The sequence below is a fragment of the Lampetra fluviatilis genome, chromosome 12, assembly GCF_964198595.1.
Source record: "Lampetra fluviatilis chromosome 12, kcLamFluv1.1, whole genome shotgun sequence".
Lineage (NCBI taxonomy): Eukaryota > Metazoa > Chordata > Hyperoartia > Petromyzontiformes > Petromyzontidae > Lampetra > Lampetra fluviatilis.
Window position 1 is genome coordinate 766,636 of NC_136286.1, and position 22,664 is coordinate 789,299.

Here is a 22,664-nt window from a genome sequence, read left to right on the forward strand (position 1 = left end):
TGACCGCCACGGGTAACGATACTGACGACGCTGCGAGCTTGTGAGGTTGAGGTGACTGTTTTCCCCGTTTTCTGTCAGGCATCATCTCAACGCAAAATGCTCGGATGACTACACGGAGCAGAGACGCGAAACCTCGCTTCAGAGAACCTCTCCTCCAAAAAGTCCGCACGCTGCCAACAACGGAGTTGAAGAGAGGCGACTCGCGCTCGGTTTGTTTTCTCAGCACCGTGTTAACGACGCCGTATTTCTTGGTAAAAACGCCCGACAGTAAAGACACGGCAACGTGACATTTCATCACTTTGCACAGCACGGAGGCCGGAGGGATTGAGTGGTGGGTGGGAGGGGGGGTTTTGGAGGCGACCACCACCCACTGTTGAAAACATTTCATCTTCTGGGCTCAGGTTGTGACGGACACTCGCAAACATCAAGCCGGCAGGACGGCGCTAATTTTGGACACGGAGTCATGACTCTGCTCGGGGCCATAAAACACACGGCCGCCGTGCATGTGTGCATGTGTGCATGTGTGCGTGTGTGCATGTGTGCGTGTGTGCATGTGTGCATGTGTGCATGTGTGCATGTGTGCGTGCGTTGGCATCGAGCCTCTTCGTGCCACGGCGCAAATCAATTTTCCCAACTGTGACATGGTGCCACATTATCGGCGGCGTGTGTGCGTCAGCGGCCGCGTTAATATTCCCGTGTGCGCGAGTGTGCGCGCGCGCGTGCATTCACGCATCGGCGGGTTCTCGCGTCTGCACTGGGCGGAGGGAATCGGAATTGCTCATCCAGACCCAAGGCCCAAGGTCCAACATCTGCTCGCCTGGGACCAACTCGCTCGGCAAAGGGGCCGCGGTGGGAAGTCGCCCGCAAGCTCAGGGGCTGCAACACGGCCGCTTGAAACGTCCCGTGCAGCCGATAAATTAATACTCGCGCGCTATTTAGAGCGCCGTGGTTTTTCCCACCGAGCCATTCAAATGCAAATCTCCGGCAGCACGAGCTGGAACCAGGCCGACGGAGGAGACGCCGGGCCTCGGCCGCGCGTCGCGGTACAAAACACGTGGTAATTTACCGGCGTCTAAAAAAATATAGGAACTCAACAAACAGAGATTAACGAACGGGCGAGGGGTGCGTCGAGCGGCCCGCGCCTGCACGCAGCGCGGGGGTGCGAGCGTGTAAATGGCGGCGCATCTGCGCGAGCGGGCCACGAGGCATCGGATTATGGATGACAGCTCCGTCGCTCAGCGCAGTTCATTACTGGATCCCAGCGCGGCGGCTGGGATGAACTCTCCACCCATACCCCACCCCCTCCCCTGCATGCATCCATCACTCGGACACGAGCCACCGAGCCACCATGCCGCCTCTGCCACCGCCACGGCGCAGAGGAGGAGGGAGGGAGTGGGCTTCAACCCCACGTCTCAAATCGCACATCTGCGGCCAAACTATTCCCCCCTAACTCGCAGGGGAAGGGACAATGCTGGCAGCTTCGAGAAGAAGGCACCAACTAATAAAGATATTTAATTAAATTTGTCCAGACTTTTTCACAAGGCTCCTGCAGGGAGACGTTTGGTCAGTTTAACGACCGTTTCATGCGTGGTGCGTGGGAGGAAACTGGAGTTCCTGGAGAAAACGCAGACCTAAAGGGAATGGCACTCAAGAGGTTCACACAGATGACAGGATCACAAACCTACTTGTTGTACTGCCGCCTCAGAGCGTAGCGGGCTTGAAAGCTGCACAAAAATCTCTGCACGATCCACCAACCGATGCCACCAAAAGCACCAGATCGCAGGCACGTGCCACCTCTTCTGGATCATCAAAACAATAAAATCGCAGAAAGCGTGGATGCCCAACGCTGCAACGCAGACCGCACAAAAACTCGCGACTGAACACCCGGACACGTCAACGAGGACGGGCGCCGCGAGTCGGCAAGAGGCAAGCGGGGGCACGCGGCCGGTCCAGGCAACGCGAGTAGGACCGGGCGAGCGCTTCCCTCCCCCCCCCCCCCAAAGTCCCCACGCTCTCCCCCGCACACGCTACGCGTATCATAATACGCGAGTCTCTCCGTAGATCAAGAAAGGCAGAAACTATTTCACTCGTGAAGAGAGCCTGCGTGCCCGCGGCTCGCCTCATTGTCTCGTCACAAAGTCCCATTCTCTCCCGGCTCATATTTGTTTTGTCGCCGGCGTCACGGAGAGGACTCGCACCACAGGAATGCGGGGGGGGGGGCGTTGGGGGGCGCGCAGGGCACCCCCGCGGGGCCCCCGCGAGGCGCTGCTCCCTCACCTCACCTGCCGGCGCAGATCCGGCTCGGCGACCGCCCCAACCGCCGGCGTAATGCATGCGCATTACGCCGGCGTGAGTGCGTGCATGCGCACGCACTCACGGAGATTAGAACGCACAACGCACCAATGCACACACTGATGCGCGCGCGCGCACACAGGCAGGCACACTTAAAAACACACATACACTCTAGATATTAATAGCTGTTAATTGACATAGACAAAGACCCCCCCCACCCTGTATAGCCTTCACAGACTGTTGGGCCAAGTGCTGTTAGCGAGTAGCACCTATGAAGGCCAGCACGGCACACGAGGTGGTGGGTGGCCAACACCACGCCCGGCCGCCTTTGTCTCCCTCATGGCAATGTTTAGAAACCGCACCAGGCACTCATGAGGCCAAGTCGACCTAGGGGAGGTCCAGGACCAGTTCGTGAGCAAGAATTGAACTCGGGTTACCGGGTTTGTAAAGCAGCGCGCTAACCACCACACTACTGCTCCCCCAATTGACGCACACGCACGTGCATAATGGATACACACACTCACTCGTAAAAATGTACACACAAACACGCACGCACGCGCGAATGGCGACCTGGACCCCCACATGGTCTCTAATGCTCAGAGCTGGATCAGGGGACTTTGTGGCCAGTGCCACGAAATCCCAAAAGCGCTGCAATCTGAAACAAAAACGCCATCCATTCCACTTACATGGAGAGAAAGCGTTTCCCGTGTGCCAGGAGGTCGGGCGTAAATCCACCCAAGTAAAAAAAGAACCCCCCCCCACCTCACTCCCCTCCGTGCGTGCGGTGTGCATGTGTTGTGTCCGAGTAGATTAGAATTCAGGACGGCGCTAGCTTCGGGAGCGCGTCGGGGCCAAGCGAGCGACACGCCGAGAGTTTCGGGGTATAAAATGGCCCGACTAGAAGCCGCGGCACCATAAATCCTGGGGCCCACTTCGGAGGGGACAAAACCACGCAGGAGGCCGCAGGCCCCGTGCGCCGCTTCTACCGCTTCACAGCCGAATGAGTAATTGGTTTCACCGTGGAATCCGATGGTAATTGGGGTCATCGAACAGGGTCAGCGTGGCCCCTCCCGATACCGGGGCTCCTTTTGTGCACTCGAGTAAAGAACTTCGCTCCATCGACGCGAGGAGTGTGGAGGCGGGGGGGCAGAGGGAAAGATGTGGAGGGGTGAAGGAGGTGGAGGGGGCAGTGCAAGATGGAGGCCGAGGGAGGGAACCGTGGAGGAACGCTGAGCGAGGCTCTTCCCCCCCCTTCCTCGTGGTCACCGTCTGGTCTCGCGTTGGGAGACGTGGGAGCCAGACATGCTCCGTCTAACAAACCGCGGCGCTCAGAGTCGGTCTAACGGCCGTGCCGGTTGGACAAGACGTGGCCACTGAGAACGCAAACTTTTCCCCCCGGGGCACCCGTTCGCCACCACGGTCGTCACCCAGCGCCAAATCAGACCTCGCAAGGCGGCACGGCGATAACCACACGGGCGTCAGGCCGGGTGACGGTGGTGTGAATCACATCAAGATCTGCGGCCACAGCGCCATCCCAAGCACCCCCAGCACGCGTCCCGACCCCAATGGTAGCAGCCGTGCCACGCATCCGATACGTTAAACACACGCACGCACGACACATGCACCAACATAGACAAGCAGCCTCTTCTCAGCCTGAAGGCAAGCGATGTTTAGAGAGTGCCTATTGAGGCCGGTACAGTATGCAAATGGTGGTGTGGTGTATGGTCAGCAGCACTCGAATACCCTTGATTTTTTATGTTTACACATCACCCCCAGGGCTTCATTCAAAGCAGAGTAGACCTAGGAGACACCGAGGACTGGTTCAGATTCGATGTTATCAATGAGCGGGAATTGAATCTGTGGAGCAGGAATTTAACCCGTGTTGCGAGGGTCCTCGTGGGCACTGTTCAACCACCACACTGCACGTCACTTCACTTCTCTGTCCGCTCCTTCTCTTGCACAGCTCCATTTTGGAATTCCTTCCTCCCATCGTCTCTGTTTGTATCAACTCTTAAATGTGTTGACTGCTACCGATCACAACTCTTATAGTGCTGTTAGTTACTGGCCACTTAGATATGTTTGGCCCTGTGCTCAAGAGACTGTTAAAATAAAATACGGTAAAAAATAGGCAAACAGCCTCCGTGCTTAGGCCAGTGTTGGATGGCGCTTGCCGGCGTTTGTGGCCGAGAGAGAGAGCGCGAGGAAACGAAGCGCAATAACAGGTCGCTCATGCGCTGCATCCTTCAGACGCCGGGTATCACCGTGAGATTTACAAATCGACGGCTTAAAAAAGCCTTGCCGAATCAATCGGGTTCAAAAGTAAACATCGCTCGAACCGTACATTCCAGATGCAGCATGCGTAACAAACGAGGGGGGCCTTGTAAAACAGGCTGACGGAATACAACTGCGGTAGGGGCAGAGGGACCCAGGCGGCGTTGGAGACTGCTGTCTGGCGACTGGCTAGTTCCGAGTCGTTCGGTATCTGGAGGACGGCCGGTGCGATAAGGCATGAGCACGTCGAGATTGGGCGACTGCCGGTGGTCACCCCCCCCCTCCGGGTCAGGCTGGGAGACGGCGGGCTGAGCCCACTGTGCACCTCGCCTCCCTCCTTCTCCTCCCCACACAGGAAAACAACGGTGGTCACGTCCATGATTAAGAGATAACCGGACTTCCCCACGAGAGTGGACGGCGGCTTGTAAACAAACAAGGGACAAGAGTGGCCTCGCGTTGATTAACGATGAGCACTGCTTTCATTGGGGGGGGGGGGGTGGGAATATTAACCCTTTTGTTATTAATAACCGACTCTCGCGAGCAGAGTGGACGGACAGGAATAGCGCGGGGCGAGAAGCGACTGGGAGTGTTGCCCCTGCACGTCTGCCCTTGCCCGCGGCTGCCACGAGCGGCCTCGAGCTGCTGCTGTTTGCGCCCCTGCCCCCCCCACACCACTGCGAGCCCCGCCAGGGCACCATCGCTGAGGCCGGGCCACGCCAAAACTCGCAAGGTGACAGGTTAACGGGGTGCTGGTGTGAAACACCTCAAGTGACCGTTTCAGCAGCCTAGGTGATCGGCAGCTACAAGAGACGTTCCTTTCTCGGTCTCCTTTTTAAATTTGGTGAATACTTCCACTTCAGGCCAGAGTGGGCCAAACGGTGGCCCACCACTTTCACTTCAAATGAACATGAAGCTGGGCTAAAGCCTTCAATGTGCAACATGCACTGAACACGCGCGTTTCCTCCATACCCCTCTTGCCCCATCTCTTCATTCCTCCGATTTCGTATGAATACATCTCTCTACTACCATTAAAAAGGACAACATGTAAGTGCTGAGGTTTTGGCCAATGGCACTTTTAACAGCACAGAGAGATCGATAAAATGTATCTCCTATTATTTACATTTTGGTACCATATACAGTGATACCTCGGTTCACGAACTCCGCGTCGGTTCACGAACAACTCGGTTCACGAACAGAAAAGTTCATAAAAATCTGCTCCGGTTCACGAACTCCGCGTCGGTTCACGAACAACTCGGTTCACGAACAGAAAAGTTCATAAAAATCTGCTCCGGTTCACGAACTCCGCGTCGGTTCACGAACAACTCGGTTCACGAACAGAAAAGTTCATAAAAATCTGCTCCGGTTCACGAACTCCGCTTCGGTTCACGAACAACTCGGTTCACGAACAGAAAAGTTCATAAAAATCTGCTCCGGTTCACGAACTCCGCTTCGGTTCACGAACAACTCGGTTCACGAACAGAAAAGTTCATAAAAATCTGCTCCGGTTCACGAACTCCGCTTCGGTTCACGAACAACTCGGTTCACGAACAGAAAAGTTCATAAAAATCTGCTCCGGTTCACGAACTCCGCTTCGGTTCACGAACAACTCGGTTCACGAACAGAAAAGTTCATAACAATCTGCTTCGGTTCACGAACTCCGCTTCGGTTCACGAACAACTCGGTTCACGAACAGAAAAGTTCATAACAATCTGCTCCGGTTCACGAACTCCGCTTCGGTTCACGAACAACTCGGTTCACGAACAGAAAAGTTCATAAAAATCTGCTCCGGTTCACGAACTCCGCTTCGGTTCACGAACAACTCGGTTCACGAACAGAAAAGTTCATAACAATCTGCTCCGGTTCACGAACTCCGCTTCGGTTCACGAACAACTCGGTTCACGAACAGAAAAGTTCATAAAAATCTGCTCCGGTTCACGAACTCCGCTTCGGTTCACGAACAACTCGGTTCACGAACAGAAAAGTTCATAACAATCTGCTCCGGTTCACGAACTCCGCTTCGGTTCACGAACAACTCGGTTCACGAACAGAAAAGTTCATAAAAATCTGCTCCGGTTCACGAACTCCGCTTCGGTTCACGAACAACTCGGTTCACGAACAGAAAAGTTCATAACAATCTGCTTCGGTTCACGAACAGGAGCTGCGGCCATTTTTATGCTAATTCCAGGCTGTCACGTGGTCGTGACTTCCTGTAGGAAGATCGTGGAGAGAAGAAGAGACGCAGAAAGAAGTACTGTGAGTACTGTGAAGACACTTTCAGTGACTTTTTGCTTTTTAGCACATATAGTACTGTACTACTGTACTGTACTGTACAATACTGTACTTACTGTATTGTACAGTTTACCCGTTTGAGTGCTTACTGAAGTCATCTCAAGCAAGGTTAGTGTTCTCTCTTTATACATTACTATACTGTACAGTACTAATGTGTATTGTAATTTGTTTCATATTTTTGTGCTTCAAAAACCAAAAAAAAAGGTCAGAACGGATTAACCGGATTTACATTGAACCCTATGGGAAAATGTGCCTCGGTTCACGACCAATTCGGTTCGCGACCAGAGTCAGTTCACGAATTAAGTTCGTGAACCGAGGTATCACTGTATTCTAAATACATAGTTTTTACGGCTATCCTCTCACATGCATATTAAACACATCTCTCCCGTCTCTCCTGTTTAACCGACACGCATGCCTTCTCGTCTCTCTCCGATGAAGAGCATGTGGGTACTGTGCGTAGCCAAGGAGTGTGGCTCGGAATACGAGATTCGACCTGGCCCTCGATGCAAAACCTTAGGGCAACCTTGAACTCGAGACACTTCAAGAAACCATCCACAGGACCCGACGAGCCACCCCCAGTCTTGGAAATGGGTCCTTATTATTATTATTGTTATTATCACTACACTTGTTCACCGGAGAAAGCCTCACAGAGTATGAAGACTCTTTCAGGAGGGTCCTGCCAAGCTTTCGCTATCGGGTGCGGCGATTCATGCGTTACTCCGATTAAGTCATTTGCGGATATTTTTTTTTACATATTTGCCACATTCGGACTGTGACTATGCATGTATGTACAGTAGTCCCTCGGATAACTTTTTTTATTGGATCCACAAAAACTACTGTTCACCGAAATGGTGAAATTAATTCACTTATAAGTAGAAAATATAAATCACTGAGTCTGGAAGAGAGCCGTTTCCACTGCCAAAACAGAAAAAAAATTTAAACAAGGCCAGTCGAGGTCTAAACGCTCATAAATGGGGGTTACTGATTGGCCGAGGCATGCTCAGCCCACTTACAGGGACTAGGATTGGCCGAAATTAGCATCCGCGTGCATAACATGAACATACCGTTAACACAAATATTAACGTTAAATCGAAACCATGAGGGTCCTATGGGAGGCGAAATGTTCACCGAAAAACCATTAACCGATGTCACTGGAAACCGGGGGACTACTGAATGGATCACATCGAGATGAGGAGTGCGACAGGTCCACCTTGCATCGCTGGCAGGGGGCATCATTCCCAAGAGGCTGCTGCAGACACCAATCCTTGACGTCTCCTGGCAGACGTGGGTTGTCCCCGGATACCTCAGCGTCCTCCCACATGTCATACAAAACGCTCCACAATAAACACTCCAAGCTGGACCGTCTTAAAACTGAAAGCAGCTTTCCTGGGTTAGGAATGTTTTTTTTTACGAATGTATAAATAACCCAACTCTGTCAACTGTGGAAACGACGTGTGATTTACGGCATGATTATTCCACACACTTATCCCACCACCCCATGCCCCGTGCAGGTACCCACATGCCAGTGTCACTTAGTAGGGAGCCTCCCCCCCCTCCAATCTCCGGCTCGCGGCCCACAGCGCCGGTTAATGCCGCAGCGGGTTCGCAACGTCAGTGCCGCTCATCGAGGGCAGCCGAGCGGCGGCGCCAGTGAATTCCCCTCACCGTCCATCGCGGCAGTTTACACGATGCGGGCCCCTTACGTGAGAACATGGCACTGCACGCGCTGCCTGTGTATTGTATAAATAAAAGATCAGTTCTGGCAGTTTCACGTCAGCTGCGGTTAGAATTTTTGTCAAATCAATTCCAAACTAAAATATGGATGGAACCCGCCATGCGCGATGGCGTGCCGAGCCACCTCCATCCCCAAAGCCCACGGTACGCACGGTGGATCGTGCGCGTGAACAAAAACCATTCTAGATCCACGTCGCTTGTGTGCGTGGAGTGGTGATCCAGTAGTGAGCGAGGGGATCCGAGTTTGATTTGTGGCCATGGCTAGTGGCGAGTGATATCTGAACAGATGATGGGGGCGGCCACCGCTTCAAAATCGCACTGACCACTGTGGTGAAGTATGGTCAAACAATCACTACATCTGACATGTTGGGTGCGGGGTGGCTTTTGTTCGGCAACGCATTGACAAAGGGCTCGTTCCGTGCGAGTTTCTGTATCCAGCACCGCTTCAGGCGTCACTGGAATTAAACTCCAGTCACCTGGTTTACAGTGCAGTGCCCAAACCAGAACGCCACTGATCCTCGACATCATCGCGAGTCGTAGCGTGCATGTTTCACGTCGTTTAGTGACGGGGGCAGAGGTGCACAGGATGAAGTAAAAAAATAATTCTCTCCTCTCCCACGTGGCACTGGGACAACTCGGGCTGCTCGGCCCCCCCTGGGGGCTCATTCTCAATCAATTAGGGACCCAGAGGAAAGAAAGGAAGGGGCTGGAGTCAGGGCGGCGGTGGGAGGGGGGCAGAATGAGTGCGTCTGGATTGGCTTCAGATGTTGTGCAAGGAAACCACCTCCCCATGCCCCTCCCCAATCGCTAAAAGAGGGCCCCCCCCCCCCCAGGTTCACTCCCTGAGCGAGCGACACCGTGGCCTTGGATGTGATGCTCGTGCAAGTGTAGGCGGCAACCTATCGGAGCCAAATGAATGAGTGATGGATCATGGGGCTCTCCGTACAAACACCGCTTCTCGCAACCACCGCTGCCACCCTCCCCCCCATAAAAACAATCCCTGTTGACCCCTGACCTTCCCCCACCGGGAACGAAGCGAAGACGGCCAAACTGCGAGGGCGAGGGAAGCCAGGCAGATTGCGGGAAAGGCGAGTCATCCCCAGGGAAGGGGCAGCACGGAGGTCGCCCGGTCTCTTCGTTTTCCTTCTCGCACTCGGCACGACCGTCGTTACGTAAAATCGGAGCCGCATCCTGCCCGCACGGTGAAAATACCGTGGCTCAAACAGGGCGGCCACAGGTCACCTGTTGCTACACACGCTCTGCTCTGCTCGCTACCCTCCATGGTGCCGAAGGCGAGTTTATTGTCCACAAATACGCAGCCGCAGGAGCGGTGGAGCAGAAGTTAGCGCACCGCACTGCAAGCCTGGCGACCGGCGATGGCTATCATCAGCGGCGAACGGGACCAGCAACCGGTCCTGGGACAACCCCCTCAACCTGAAATGACCAGTGTGGTGAAGTCGGGTGTGAAGTGGGTTGGCAATTTCTGAAAGTTTTACAAGGACCGCCGCATCCGTGCGACTCCACCAAAGGCACCCTGGAGACAAGGGCTTCACGGAGCGAGTTAAATAGCGTACCTGCGACACAAGCGCATGGGCACCACCCAGCGTCGCGACGGCTCTTCCTACAGCCGTGGTTGCCTTCAGCGGCCTGCCGCTCTCTTTCCGTGCCTCGTCCGCTCCGTTGTTAAAAAAAACAGAAACGAGAGCCTGGGCTACCAGGACCAGCCGCTGGTAACGGAAGTGAATATATCATTCACCCCTACAGCACACGGGCAGGATTTCAAAACGCACTGTGGGTGGGGGGGGGATCTGTAAATTAAGCTTTATCCTCTTCCCCTCTCCCAACCCCCATCTCTCTCTCGCTTTCCCCAAACCAACCGGGCCGCATGTCTCGCACCACACGTCTTAGCTGTGCTGCTGGGCTTGCTCGTGCGGTCCGCATCCACCTCCTCGCAGGGTCTACGTGCTTCCATGGGCAGCAGCCAAGAGGCGAGCTTGCCGGACCCAGACCCCAGGGTGACACTGGCCAACCAGGTGCCCACCACACCAGGTGGCCCCTGCTGCCCGAGAGTCCCAACTACCGAGGCCACCCCCCCCTCCTCTTTGGTCTCCTCCGCTTTCTATGGGCCCTGGATGCGGGTTTTCAGAGCCAAATGATTTATTTGATTTGAAAAAAACACAACCTCCAAAAAAACCAACTCTCTCACGCCAGCCCCGAGTTATATTTAGCTGGCGCCCCCGCACGCGTAAGCATGCGAGCGAGCGGGAGGCAGAGAAGAGCGGAGCCGGGCAGCGAATCCTGCGATTTCATCGTTATCGTCCTCCTTTAATTACTCCCCCCACCCTCACCCATAGCACCCAACCCCCATCTACTCCACCCCTCACCCCTACCCTCCCACCATCACACCCACGATCATCCCCATCTTCACTCCCACCCTCACCATCACACCAACCCATCACCCTCACCCCACCCTCATCCTACCACGAGGGAGAAGCAAGGGAGATGGCGGCGCCCCCCACCCCCACCACGGCCTCCGCTCTCACCCCCAAGAGCTCCGCTGCCACGACGGGTGTCACAAGAAGGTTTTATCTGCGCGCACAACGCAGAATCGTCGGCAGATTGGAATCTGCCAACCAGACGATTGCACTCATTCCTGCGAGCAGTCAAACGTCATGAGAGGAGAGGGCTGGGGGCCGAGTGGTGGGTGGGGGGTGAGGCGGGGCCGGCGAGCCGTGGGGCATCGTTTCCATCCAATACAGCGGCCGCTGCCTCCACCCCCCACGACCCCCCCACCTCCACTGCGCCCCTCCCCCGCAGTGCCCCGGCGGTTGATGCCAGCGTGGGGCTGCAGCAGCAGCATTCCCATGTGAACCTCGAGTGGAACATTTCCTCACCCCCACTAGACTTAGAGAGAGAGAGCGCTTTGAAAATATATACAGATTTAAAAAAACACAGTTGGACACAAACACGGGCACGTGTACGCACACGCACAGAGCGAGAGGGGTGGGAGATGACGCGCAGGAGGCACGTACCATGCGGAGCCACTCGCGTCCCTGCAGGTGAACATGGGCCCCACTAAAGATCGCACCAGATTCACGATTGGCGCCCCCCCCCCCTCCCACACAAACTCTTGATCCTCAGTCGAGAGCCTAGCGGATGGAGAGCCGGAGATGAACCCCAACACTGGAACCTGCGCCGGGCCCTTTGCGTGACCACGTGTGGCTACGCGTCGCCACCGACACGAGCGGCTCCTTCCACCGGCCACGCAGCGGGACAGCCATCGGCGAAGCAAAGCAGGCCGGGTGGCTCAGAGACCAGCACCGCAGCATCTCTGGGTTTGAATACGGGTTTCGGCTGCCCAACTGCGATGAAACAGAGTTTTCAAGCGCAGAGAGTTGATGGCTTCAGTCTGGTCACCAATGACTGCCCAAAGAAACTCCATCACGTTCCATTTGGTTCTGTGCTTAATGTGGCCGATTTAAAGCCCTGAGAATTAAAATAGCGTTTGGCCGTCATGCGATGAGCACACGGCTCCGTCAGTGCTGACGAGTTGCAAGTCACCCACAGGATCGCCGAGACGCTCCAGCGCGGGGAGGGCTACCACCGCTTCTTCCACGGCAGGGGAGAAGGTGGCGGAGGGTCAAAGGGCGAAGGGTGAAGGGCAAAGAAGGGGTACTGCACAAGTGACTTCACCCTCGTCTATATTTGGACGTGCGGAACCTTTTTAAAAAGAATGCCATCAGCTGTTTATCCAATGTTTCCATAACCCGCGTTTCAAAACTTCAAGTGGCTTTAGTCAATGTTTAGGATCTACCCACCTCGACCGGCTGTCGATGCAGATGAGTTACGGTACAGACTCAACGGCACCGGTTTGGCACCCTAAAATAAAAATTGATTGACGCGTCTCGCCGGTGGGGCGTGAAACAACCGACAGTTGAAAAACGGCGTGACGGAACACGCACCGCAAACCTACGCGGCGCTGGAAAGCGTTTGCACGCTGCGATCTTCGTGCAGGGGTGGCCAAACTTCCTGACTCTTAGCATGGCCCAAAGCCGAAAGACATGCGCGGTCACGTGGGGCGGTCACGTGCGGCGGTCCGCTGACGCGGGTTGGGTGTGGGATTGAAAATGTAGAAATCTGTGGGAGCGCCTCGTGAGTATTCATTTGTGGCTCCACTGTCAGGTGCGAGTGATGCGAGCGCCTCCCGCTTACGCAGATTTTTCCTATTTCACATCAAGCAGGTCGCAATTGAACTGCCCGGCAGCCACACGTGGCTCGGGGCATGGCCGCGCCTGGTATACAGTGTCTGATTCTGCAACCCTCAAGTTTCTGATGAGGCAATGCAGTAACAACAACTCTCCACAATCGGATGAACAGTCACAACTCTGGGTAACGAATCGATTCAATAATGATCTTGTCGTCTTATTATTGTTGTTCCCCGCGTGGTGCGTGCCGAGTTTGTAGCCGCTGCAGGGTTTTGCGTGAACCCGCTAGCGACCCCACGAGCCATACGCACTCACATCGTGTGACAAACGAAAAATTGTACATTCTGACACCCAATTCCATAAATGGGCAGGTCAACACATTGGGCAACATAAAATCCCGCATTTCAATAGGATCCTTTTCAACAGATATGACAAAAAAACACGTTTGTTAACAATGTGGCCTTAAAAAAGAAAACAATATAATCGGTGACGTTTCTGGCAATGACCCTTCTTCATAGCGCCTGAATAGAGAGGCCAGAGTGAGCCCTGTTGCAATGAGGTCACTAAAACCAACTCGTCTCTAATGCGCGTGCTATGAAGGGCGAATTTCCCAAAACCACCATGCTAGCACACTGCACCACCACCACACTCTTACCATTGCACTCCCACCACCATACCACAACAATACGGTACCACCGCGCCACCTCAACACACCACCACATCGCCGCAGCAGCACCGCACCATCACTCCACACGAGCACCCCACAACAAACCCGTATCACGGCACCACCACCACACTACCGCACCACCACACTCCGGCAGCGGCGTCACGCCCGGGGCGACAGCTGCGGCGACCACCCCCCCCCCCGTGTGTGTTTGAGCAGCGACCTCACGGGGCCGGGCTCCATCAATCAACCCCCGCGGTAAGCAAACAGAGCGGGCGGCGCACAGCACCCACCCAGGGTACAAACTTCACGCCCCCGCAGCGGCGGACACCTGGGCTGCAGGAGCACGCACGCTAAGCACTCGCGCGCCAGGTGCCACGGGGTCAAAGCAAAGGGACAAGGTGAGGGCGCGGCCCTTCGGCAGGTAGCCGCTCGTCGCAGGGAGAGGAGGCCGGGACCCGGGCAGTGCAGGGGGTGGTCGTTAGTGTAACGACTCGTAGATTAATATTGATTTGTGCGCTCAAGATAAATGCATCGAATTGTGAGTGTCACAATCAATTACGGTCCATGCCAACGGTCAATCAGGAGGCGATCGCCAAAGGGCTGACCCTATTTTCCACTTTGAGTGTCAATGCAAGCGTAAACAGGGAGAGCGCACGCGAGGCTGAACAATGGGGACGGTGAGAGCGAGACGCGGAGGCCAACCATTGTTCACGTGTATTCTGCGTTGTGCGTTTCCTTTGTAGCCGCTTTTCCCTGGACCGTCTCTCATTCTCGCCGTCCCCTCGCAGGTAAAACGATCGCTCCTCGCAGGCGCAAGTTTCGACGCGAGTTTCGCGCCCGCGAGAATCGATTGCAACTGTTCGGCTCATCCTCGTCCGATCCCGAATCCTCCGGCGCTCGTTACCTGCGACGTCATCTTGAGGAAGTCCAGCGAGGGTCGGATCCACCGCACGTCGTCGTCTCGCCGCCGCTTGAGCCCCGACTTGCGCTCGTTGGAGACGCACGGCTGTGAGCGGCACCGGGGAAGCCTGTTGTGCCCGGCGCCGGCGGTGGTCACGTGCGCCGGCGCTGCCCGCCTGACGGTCTCCGGTGTGCCGCCGGCGTGACCCCAAAGCAGCGCCCGGCCCGACTCCGTGATGCGCTCCTGCGAGAGAGATAGTCGGCGCCGCGCCTCCAGCAGGTGGAACGGGGGACCGGCGCCGGGACCGGCCTCTGCCGCCACCGCCGCCGCCTGCGATTCGGCAGCGGAGCTGGAGCCGAGCGGGGCGGACGCCGGCGCCCAGAGACACTGGCCCCACGGGGTGCAGCTGCGCTCATCCATGTGGCCGCTCAGGCCCCAGCCGGCGCTGGCCGACGCGGGCCGCGGCACGGGCGACTCCGGAGGGGTCACCGGTGCCGGGAAGCAGGGGAAGCCGCCGACGCCGCCGACGCTGCCCCAACCTTGAAACAGCGCCCCGCAGCCAACGCCGCCGGCGCCGGACGCCTGCGAGACCGCGGTGGCCCGGCTGTTAGACGCCTTCGCCAGGCAGCATCCGGAGCCCGCGTACGTCACCGTCGGCTTGAAGTAGGCCGAGCTGGCGCCGCAGCCCAGGAAGGGCCTCTGCACCATGCTGGCGGCGGCGCTGCCCTGGCTGTTGCAGCGCTGCAGGGTGGCACTGCCCCCGCTGTGGCACCGTCGCTTGGTGACCGGCGTCCAGATCTTGGAGCCGGGCTTCCAGGGCGAGCGGCAGCGCGACAGCTCCTCAGGCACCGACAGGGAGCGGCAGTGGCGCTTGCTGGGCGGCGTCAGCGGGCTGCCGCCGCCGCCCCCCACCAGCGTCTCGTTGATGTTGAGCTCTCGGATTAGACCCGTGACAACGGCGGAGGAGGAGGAGGTCGCGGCGGCGCCGTTGAGTCCCGCGCCGGCGTTGGCGCCGTGCCGGGGAGACGTGTGGCGGCCGCCCCCGTTGGCCGCCGAGCCCGGGCCGGTGCTGGGCGCCGCTGTCATGGCCACGCTGGGCTTGGGCCGGATCTTGATGGGGCACGTCTGAGAGAACATGTTCCATATAGAGGTCTTCCCTTCTGCGGGGGAGACGCGCGCGCGCACACACACGCGCGCGTGCATTGGTTACGGCGACGATGTCGCGCGCTCGTCGATTGCCGAACGCTTTCCAACGCGCGTTTTTGTCCTCCGAGTACCGCGTTATCGGAATGGAAGACAGCGGCCAGCCACGAGGGGAAACCATATCCGCGTGCAAGTTATTTTTTCTCTGGTTTGCATTCCGAGCTTTCGGATGGTTTGCAATCCGGAAAAACACCGTGGGCCTTACACCTTGTAACATAAATAGAGTTTAGTGTTTTTAGTTTTAGTTACAAATCGCGAATGGTAACCCAACTTTGGTTCACAGGGGATCATCTTCACGAGCATCAAAGAATCCCCCACACTCCCCTACTCGACTAGAATGGTCATTAAACTAAACACACAAATGTTTGAAAGCTCGGTTGGATGGCATTGAAAATTAAACCCGGCTGGCTGTGTCGAGCAGGAGGGGTGGCGACGCCGAGCAGAGTGAGTTGTACTCTGAACCCGACGACCCGAGTTCAATTCCCAGCCATGGTTAATAACAGCGGTGAAGAGCGATATCTGAAACAGTCCAGACCAACTACCGGTTCACCAACTGGCACTGGTGGTAAAGTATGGACAGTCAACCACCCATAACTGACACGGGAACGTGAAAGCCTTCATCCAGCAGTGGACTGACAATGGCCCAGTTACTGTACTGCAGTATACTCTTGGTTCTTTCGGTAAAGTCACGTAGGTAAAGAAAATAAATAAAGATAAAAATAAATTTTATCACGACGTTTCGATTGCAACACAAGCAAAAGATTTCAACTTCTTATAGCTCCAAATATGGCAATTAAACATTAAAATAATGGAAAACGTCTATAAAACTACATCATTCTGATTGCGACAACAAATGCCAACACTGATAAAGGAAACAACGATGGGCTCCGAGTCCCCGGTGGGCTTGAGAAAGCGAGCTCCGCGGTCTGGGGCTGTACACACAGGAAGCTCCACGTCCCGCGGACAAAGCCAATTATTTACTTGACTAACTACGCACATTTCGCACTGCAATTCCATTGCGAACATCTCATTCGGGGGGGCGTCCAGGGGTGCTAAATTTGCACGACATGGCAAACACGCCGACACACTCGTTTGGAGGTTAAGCAGCAGACAGGTCCGCGTGCGACGCTCATGTCGGTCACATGGTTTACCACGCCATCTTAAAAACGTGAGCCGCTTCTCGTCTGCTGCACATGTGCAGCGTGGGTGCAGCGTGGGTGAAGCGTGAGTGAGGCACCAGCACACGTGCAGTGTGCGTATCGCTCGGCTCCAGCTGAGCGTTCAATAGGAGGGGTGCAACTCGCTGGCTCGGAGCCCACGCCCACAGAGGGGAGCGACCGTGCACAGCAAGGGGCGCAGCCCGCAGCAGGTGAAATGCCCGCGTAGCTTTCCGTGCTGGTAGAAACAACCCCAACCCCCGCCACCCACCTTCTCCCACACTCCGCTCGGTTGCTTCCCTTTCACCGGCGGCACCGTCGCCACGCCAGGTCTAGTGGTACGAGACACCCGCACCAAAATAAAAACGACTCTCGGTGTCGTCGCGGTGCTCACTGCCAACGCAGGGAGCGGTGCTGCTGGCGAGAGCACAGCGCCCGGCCCTTTTACGGTTCATCTAATTCATTATTCGTTACGCAATTGCTGTTATGTCAAAGCGCCGGGTTGCAACCCTAGTTGGGCTATTTTTATTAAGCCGAAAGTTCACCGGGGTAAACTGTCCTTTTCAAGTTAACGTGAACGTTGTCGCTTTAGCCACACCGGCCAAGCCGTGGGGGCAGCCCCTTCGCTACATCTCAGCGACAGCGCAAGAAACAAGTGGGAGAAGCCCTGATAACAGGCGCTGGGGCGCCAGCAATGCAAAGCAGCGCCCGTAGATTACATTTTTCTGCGAGGCGTTACCCACACTGCCAACAAAAACAAACAAACGCCCGCGCGGGCCCATGCCTCCCCGCGCCTCTTTGCGGGGGGAGCCTGGTGAGCAGCCGCCACCCATTGGCACCCCAAGGGTGCGGGACTGCGGCCCGGGCCGATCTGGGTCGGAGCACGGCCGGGAGAGGAGGAGAAAAGGCCTGGGCCCTCTCGCCGGCAGGGAGCGATGCACACAACGACGACGACGACGATGATGCGGGTTGAGGTTTCGGGTGCGGACACGTGCGTGGCCAACACCAGCGACGATTATCTAAATCGGTCCTGGGTCTCCCCTAGATCGACTCAGCCTCAAATGGGTACCTGGTGAGATGTGTAAACATCGCCAATGGGGAGACAAAGGAGACCGGGCGTGGTGCTGGCCACCCACTCCCTCGTGTGCCGTGCCGGCCTTCATAGGTGCTCACTAACAGCACTTGCCCCGAAAGTCTGTTCAGACTATACGGGGGAAATTTGTCTTTGTACGAGCGTGTGCGTGCGTGAACCGGAGCAGCGGAGAAAGGAACGTGCCGCGAGTTACAAGTCTACTCACTGTTTTTTCCAGCAAAGTCATACAGGAACCACCCGGGGCCCCGGGTCAACTTCTGTGCGGGATACTGAGGCGCGCGGGGAGGGAGAAGACGCCGCATGGGAGGAGGGAGGAAGGGAGAACGGGAGAGAGAGAAACATTTTTAAAATTAAAACATAAAAACAGGCGGTGCCCCTCGCAGCCACCAGAACTTCCCCCTGCGTGCACGGGACAGCAACGGGGCACCACTTTCCGCAGGCCCAACATAAATAAAACAATCCTAAAAGAGCACGATTGTTACACAATAAAGGGATTTAGTGCAAAAGTAAGCAAAAGACTGTGCAGGGCTTCACAAATTAGGGTCGAAGAAAGCTGATAACGCCATTCCAACATCCGCCTTCCTGAACAAGAGGGAGCATTGCTAATGCCTTACATGACATTTTTACACTCCGCAAGATCAGGTGCTCGATTAGATATGCACGCTGTACATTTTTACGAGATACGTTAAATGTGGCATATATTGTTTATATACGAAGTTCCTGCAACGCAGTTGCACATAACCACTGCCCTCGATAGGATTTTAACTGCACAGGACCAGTTTGGACTGTGTGTGCGTGTGTGTGCGTGTGTGTGCGTGTGCATGGCAGCCGGGTGTGGGAGCAGCCCACACCACTCTCGCTTGTGTCAAGCGGCCCTTAACAGTTACAAACAGCACTTCACCCTACCTGGTTATGCAGTACACCTATGTGTGTGTGTGTGCGCGCGTCTGCGAGTGTGCGCGCGTCTGCGAGTGTGCGTGCAGGTGAGGATCTCCGTGTGGAGTGGTGGCACAATGACTCGCACACACAGCTTAGATTCCAGCAACATGGGTTCGATTCATTACCACAGATAATATCTGTAACAAGTCGTAGCTCAGTGGTCCTCCTCTACGTCATTTCATACTTAAATGAGGCTGAAATGGCGCAGCGTGTAAACATCAACACCGGGGAGACAAAGGTGGCTGGGTTTTATGCCGGCCACACGATGTTGTTGTTTTCATGCCGGTCTTGATAGCTGCCCACCAACGGCACTAGTCCCAAGGCGCCCAACCCAATGTTTGTGGCGAGCTTTGCGCGAGTGTCTACTACGTTCACCGTCACTGCTTCTCGGCGAGCTTGTTATACAATAACAGCGCCGGCGGGCGGAGGATCCGTGGACACAAACAGCACTGGGCGCACGAGCGAGCGCCACCGTCTCTTCCCGCTCGCCTCCGCGGGCCACAACTGCGTGCCCCGGGGTCACGAGCTGGAACCAAAGATGCCGCATGAAAGCCGAGACTCCCAGCGCTCCCGAGGACGGGCGCGAGCTCCGCACACCACGGGAAAACCAGGCGGGCGGGCTCATTAGCGCCGGCGCAGGAGGACGAGCCACCTCGCCCCCCCCCCCCTCCGTCAGCCCCCCACCTCCGTGGGCGGCGCTACCCTGCAGGGCCGAGCGTGGCCACCGAGCGCGATGCACGCCGTACCGCGACGGGGGACACCGCCGCACGTCACTGATAGCACGGTCGCCCGGCGGAGGGAGCGCACACGTGCACACTGAGGAGCGCCGGCACGTGGCACAAAGAAACTCTGGCGACGGATACGTGCGGTGTTGGATCTTCCCCGTGTCGCACGAGCGGTTTCTCGTCCCGTCGCAGCAGGCACGTCCCACCAAGCTGCCGCCCATTCAATTGGCGGCGTGCACGTCGCACGGGGGTCGCATGACCTCTCCTGTGCAGGTGTCTTAGGGTTTTTTCTGCTAAAGCTCCACTCGGGTGCAAGGCGGAGCGCTAGCATTTCGGCACGCGGCTCTCGTCTCAGCGGTGTCTGGACTTCCGGGGGGTTTGCATGAGTCAGTGAACGCAGTCGTCTCCACAGTGCACAAGCCCCTACCTGCCTCCCTAACCACGAGGGGGATAAACAACACCGAGTCCACGAGGGACGACACTTCCCCAATGAAAGTAAAAAAAATTAAGAAAAACAAGAGTCCTTACGGAAACACGGGACTTTCCACAAATGCTCCTGCAGTCCGATAACGTGCCTGGGAAGGAGAGAGAGAGACTCGCAAGGCCTCCAGAGGCCCAGGCTCGACAGCCAGCATTGTCAAACAGCTCCTCCTCCACGATTCAATTGGCACGATCGCTGGCACGGGCCCACAGCCTGCGTGGCCTCTACCAGTGCAGGAAATAATGTGTTTCCTTCTTGGCTCCCACGCCGTTGTCGCTCCAGTCGGGCCTTGGGAAACGCCGACTCCCATTCGTCGCCAGCTCCGCTCAAAGTTTACGTACACGCAACCATCAGCCGTGGGAGCCAGGGGCAGCCCGGGCCAGTGAGGCACGAGTCGGCACCACCGCCGAGCGCCACGTGTTTCGGTTGCACGCTCACGTTGGGGCAACGTTCTTCGCTATTTTTCAGAGGGAGGGGGGATTAACAGCAAGATGATGATGGGGGTGTTTTCGCATTTGTGTATTTTGGGGGTCGCATGTCAAGGGGCCGCAATAAAGGCCACCAAGGACCGCCAGTGGCCCGCGGGCCTTGCAATGAAGAGCGCAGTGTTTGCGCGAAGAGGACGGGTGGCTCAGATGGTTCATTATGGCCATGTCGGGAGACTGAGCCAGTACCGCCAAAATGCTGGATTTGAATCCACGTCCCGTCGCAGCACACACCTCCCACAGAAGAGTGCACATTGTGTGACATCACCACCTCGGCCGGCAAGACGAATATGTTTAGCGCTGGGTTTTTTTTGTTGTCAAGTTTTGGGGAGGAAAAAACGTTGATAGCAACGGGACTTTATACGAACTTTCCATTGCCTAACCGTTACGAGAATTACCCAAGGCTCCCCCCATTTACAGTTGGAACGGAATTAATGCAAACACTTTCAACCCAAGTTGGAAAGCGGTCACAACCACCAACCAGAAGCACGAGCACTTGCTCCATTGCGCAAGGTCGGCTCGCGAACCTCCCCGGGTGAACGAGGCAATTGCTCGCGGTTGGACCGTGGAGGAGGAAGGAGGGGGGGGGGATGCGGCGCTTATTGCGCAGCCACCCATCCCCTTCACACAGACGCGATGATGATGGCAGACATCGTTCCCGGCTAAATTAGCCGTCCTCATCATCGGTGGGAGCACCACACCGGGGTTTCTCCTCCACAGTTCTCCGCACTGGAAGACCGCCTGTTCATTACTTCTCATTTACTGGGAAGCCTGGTCCCGCGGGGGAAAAGAAAAACGGTTTCAATAACGTTTAATTAATGCAGTCAATGTCCTCCTTTGCCGATTTTTTGGCTGCAACACAGCCACACAAAGTCTGACTCATGGGTTTTTAATCGCTGCGCAACGATGCATCGATTAAAATAAATGCTTTGGCTCACGACATGCACACTGCATCATGTGCGTTGACATACCAGTTGTTTGCAGCCACCAGAGGCCCCCCATTTGCCAGTCATACAAAAAATTCGAAAAAATTTTTGTTGGCCGACTGGTGCATGGGTGGCTGTTGATCTTGAGTCAATGTGCAGGCAGTGCTGGCTAAATAAAAAAATCAAACTGTGCCAAGAATCACGAAAATTCTTTGAATCGCGCACTTTACTGATCCAATCTTCAGCAAGCGCTCCGAGTGTCAGCTGACACTCAGATTGTTCGTAAGCACGGCAACTGCTACCGAGCACTCAGATAATTAGCGAGCACTCTGACCATATGCGAGCAATACCAATTACTCGCGAGAAACTGCGATCAATGATGAGCAGACCGATCGTTATTGGGGCGATGCGACGCGGCGAAGGGCGGCTGGAGCCGACGCAGGACAAAGGCCAGCGCCACCGCAAACACGCTCAACGAGCCACACCTGGCCAGGGGCGGCACGAGCCGGCGTGGCACCTGCTAAGCGGCGGCACAGGGGAGGGGGGGCGAGCGCCCATTGTGAGCGGTCACCTGTTACTGCAGGGCCCTGCAGGCGCCCCTGCAGCCCGAAGGGGCGCCGCGGTGGCGAGATGTTAACTCCCTCGCCTGGTACGCAGGAGGACGTGGGCTCGATCCAGACCCTGACGCCTGTATATCTCTCCCCGTGGTCGTGTGGATTTTTCTCTGGGTCCTCCGGTGTTTCCCTCCACGTTCAGAATCATGCGTTTAGAGTATTTGGCTGCTATCAATTTCCACATAAACCCCTTCGTTGAGCTATTATTTGTGACCTGGTTACTTCTGAAAGAGAACTATACAGCTCAGTTGGCCTTACCTGGTGAAATAAAAAGTTAGATTTTTAGTTTAAAACGATCGTGAAATAGCACCAGGACAAACTACTACCACTCACGAGACCCGCACAACGATGAGGGAGCCAAGTCCCATCCACTCCACGCTCTCTCTCTATAAGACACGTGGGACAGATTAAATAGCTCTCAATTAACATAACCACCCTGGAGGTTCCCAGTGTGAGTGGGAGGCTTGGGGGGGCAGTGAGGGGTACTGGGGGGCTCAGGAAACAGGGCAAAGGCAAAGCGAACATCATTGTCATTAACACAAACACAAGCAGCAAGTGAAAAAGGGCCTTTGTGAACACGTGGAGTCACTGTCAGGGCTAGTCCTAGTGGCTGCTTGGCCACCTGGTTCGAGTTTGTGCTTAGTTGGCAGATGCTGATAGTTAAAGGCTAGTGTCCCTCTCA

The 22,664-nt window shown here is 56.0% G+C and overlaps 1 protein-coding gene across 2 annotated transcripts in view; it reads right to left on the reverse strand.

Moving 5' to 3' along the window:
• The window catches only part of FAM53A (family with sequence similarity 53 member A), a 45,816-nt gene that overhangs the window by 13,804 nt on the left and 9,348 nt on the right, over positions 1 to 22,664 (reverse strand). Inside the window, exons 2-4 of one of the 2 annotated variants that reach the window (XM_078861283.1) lie at positions 18,018 to 18,081; positions 16,991 to 17,051; positions 14,363 to 15,519 (exon numbers count right to left, since the gene is read on the reverse strand). In XM_078861283.1, coding sequence (XP_078717409.1) covers positions 14,363 to 15,519; positions 16,991 to 17,051; positions 18,018 to 18,038 — 1,239 coding nt within the window. In that variant the 5' untranslated portion in view covers positions 18,039 to 18,081. The remainder of the gene's footprint in view (positions 1 to 14,362; positions 15,520 to 16,990; positions 17,052 to 18,017; positions 18,082 to 22,664) is intronic. The other variant, XM_078861282.1, reaches the window with a different exon arrangement.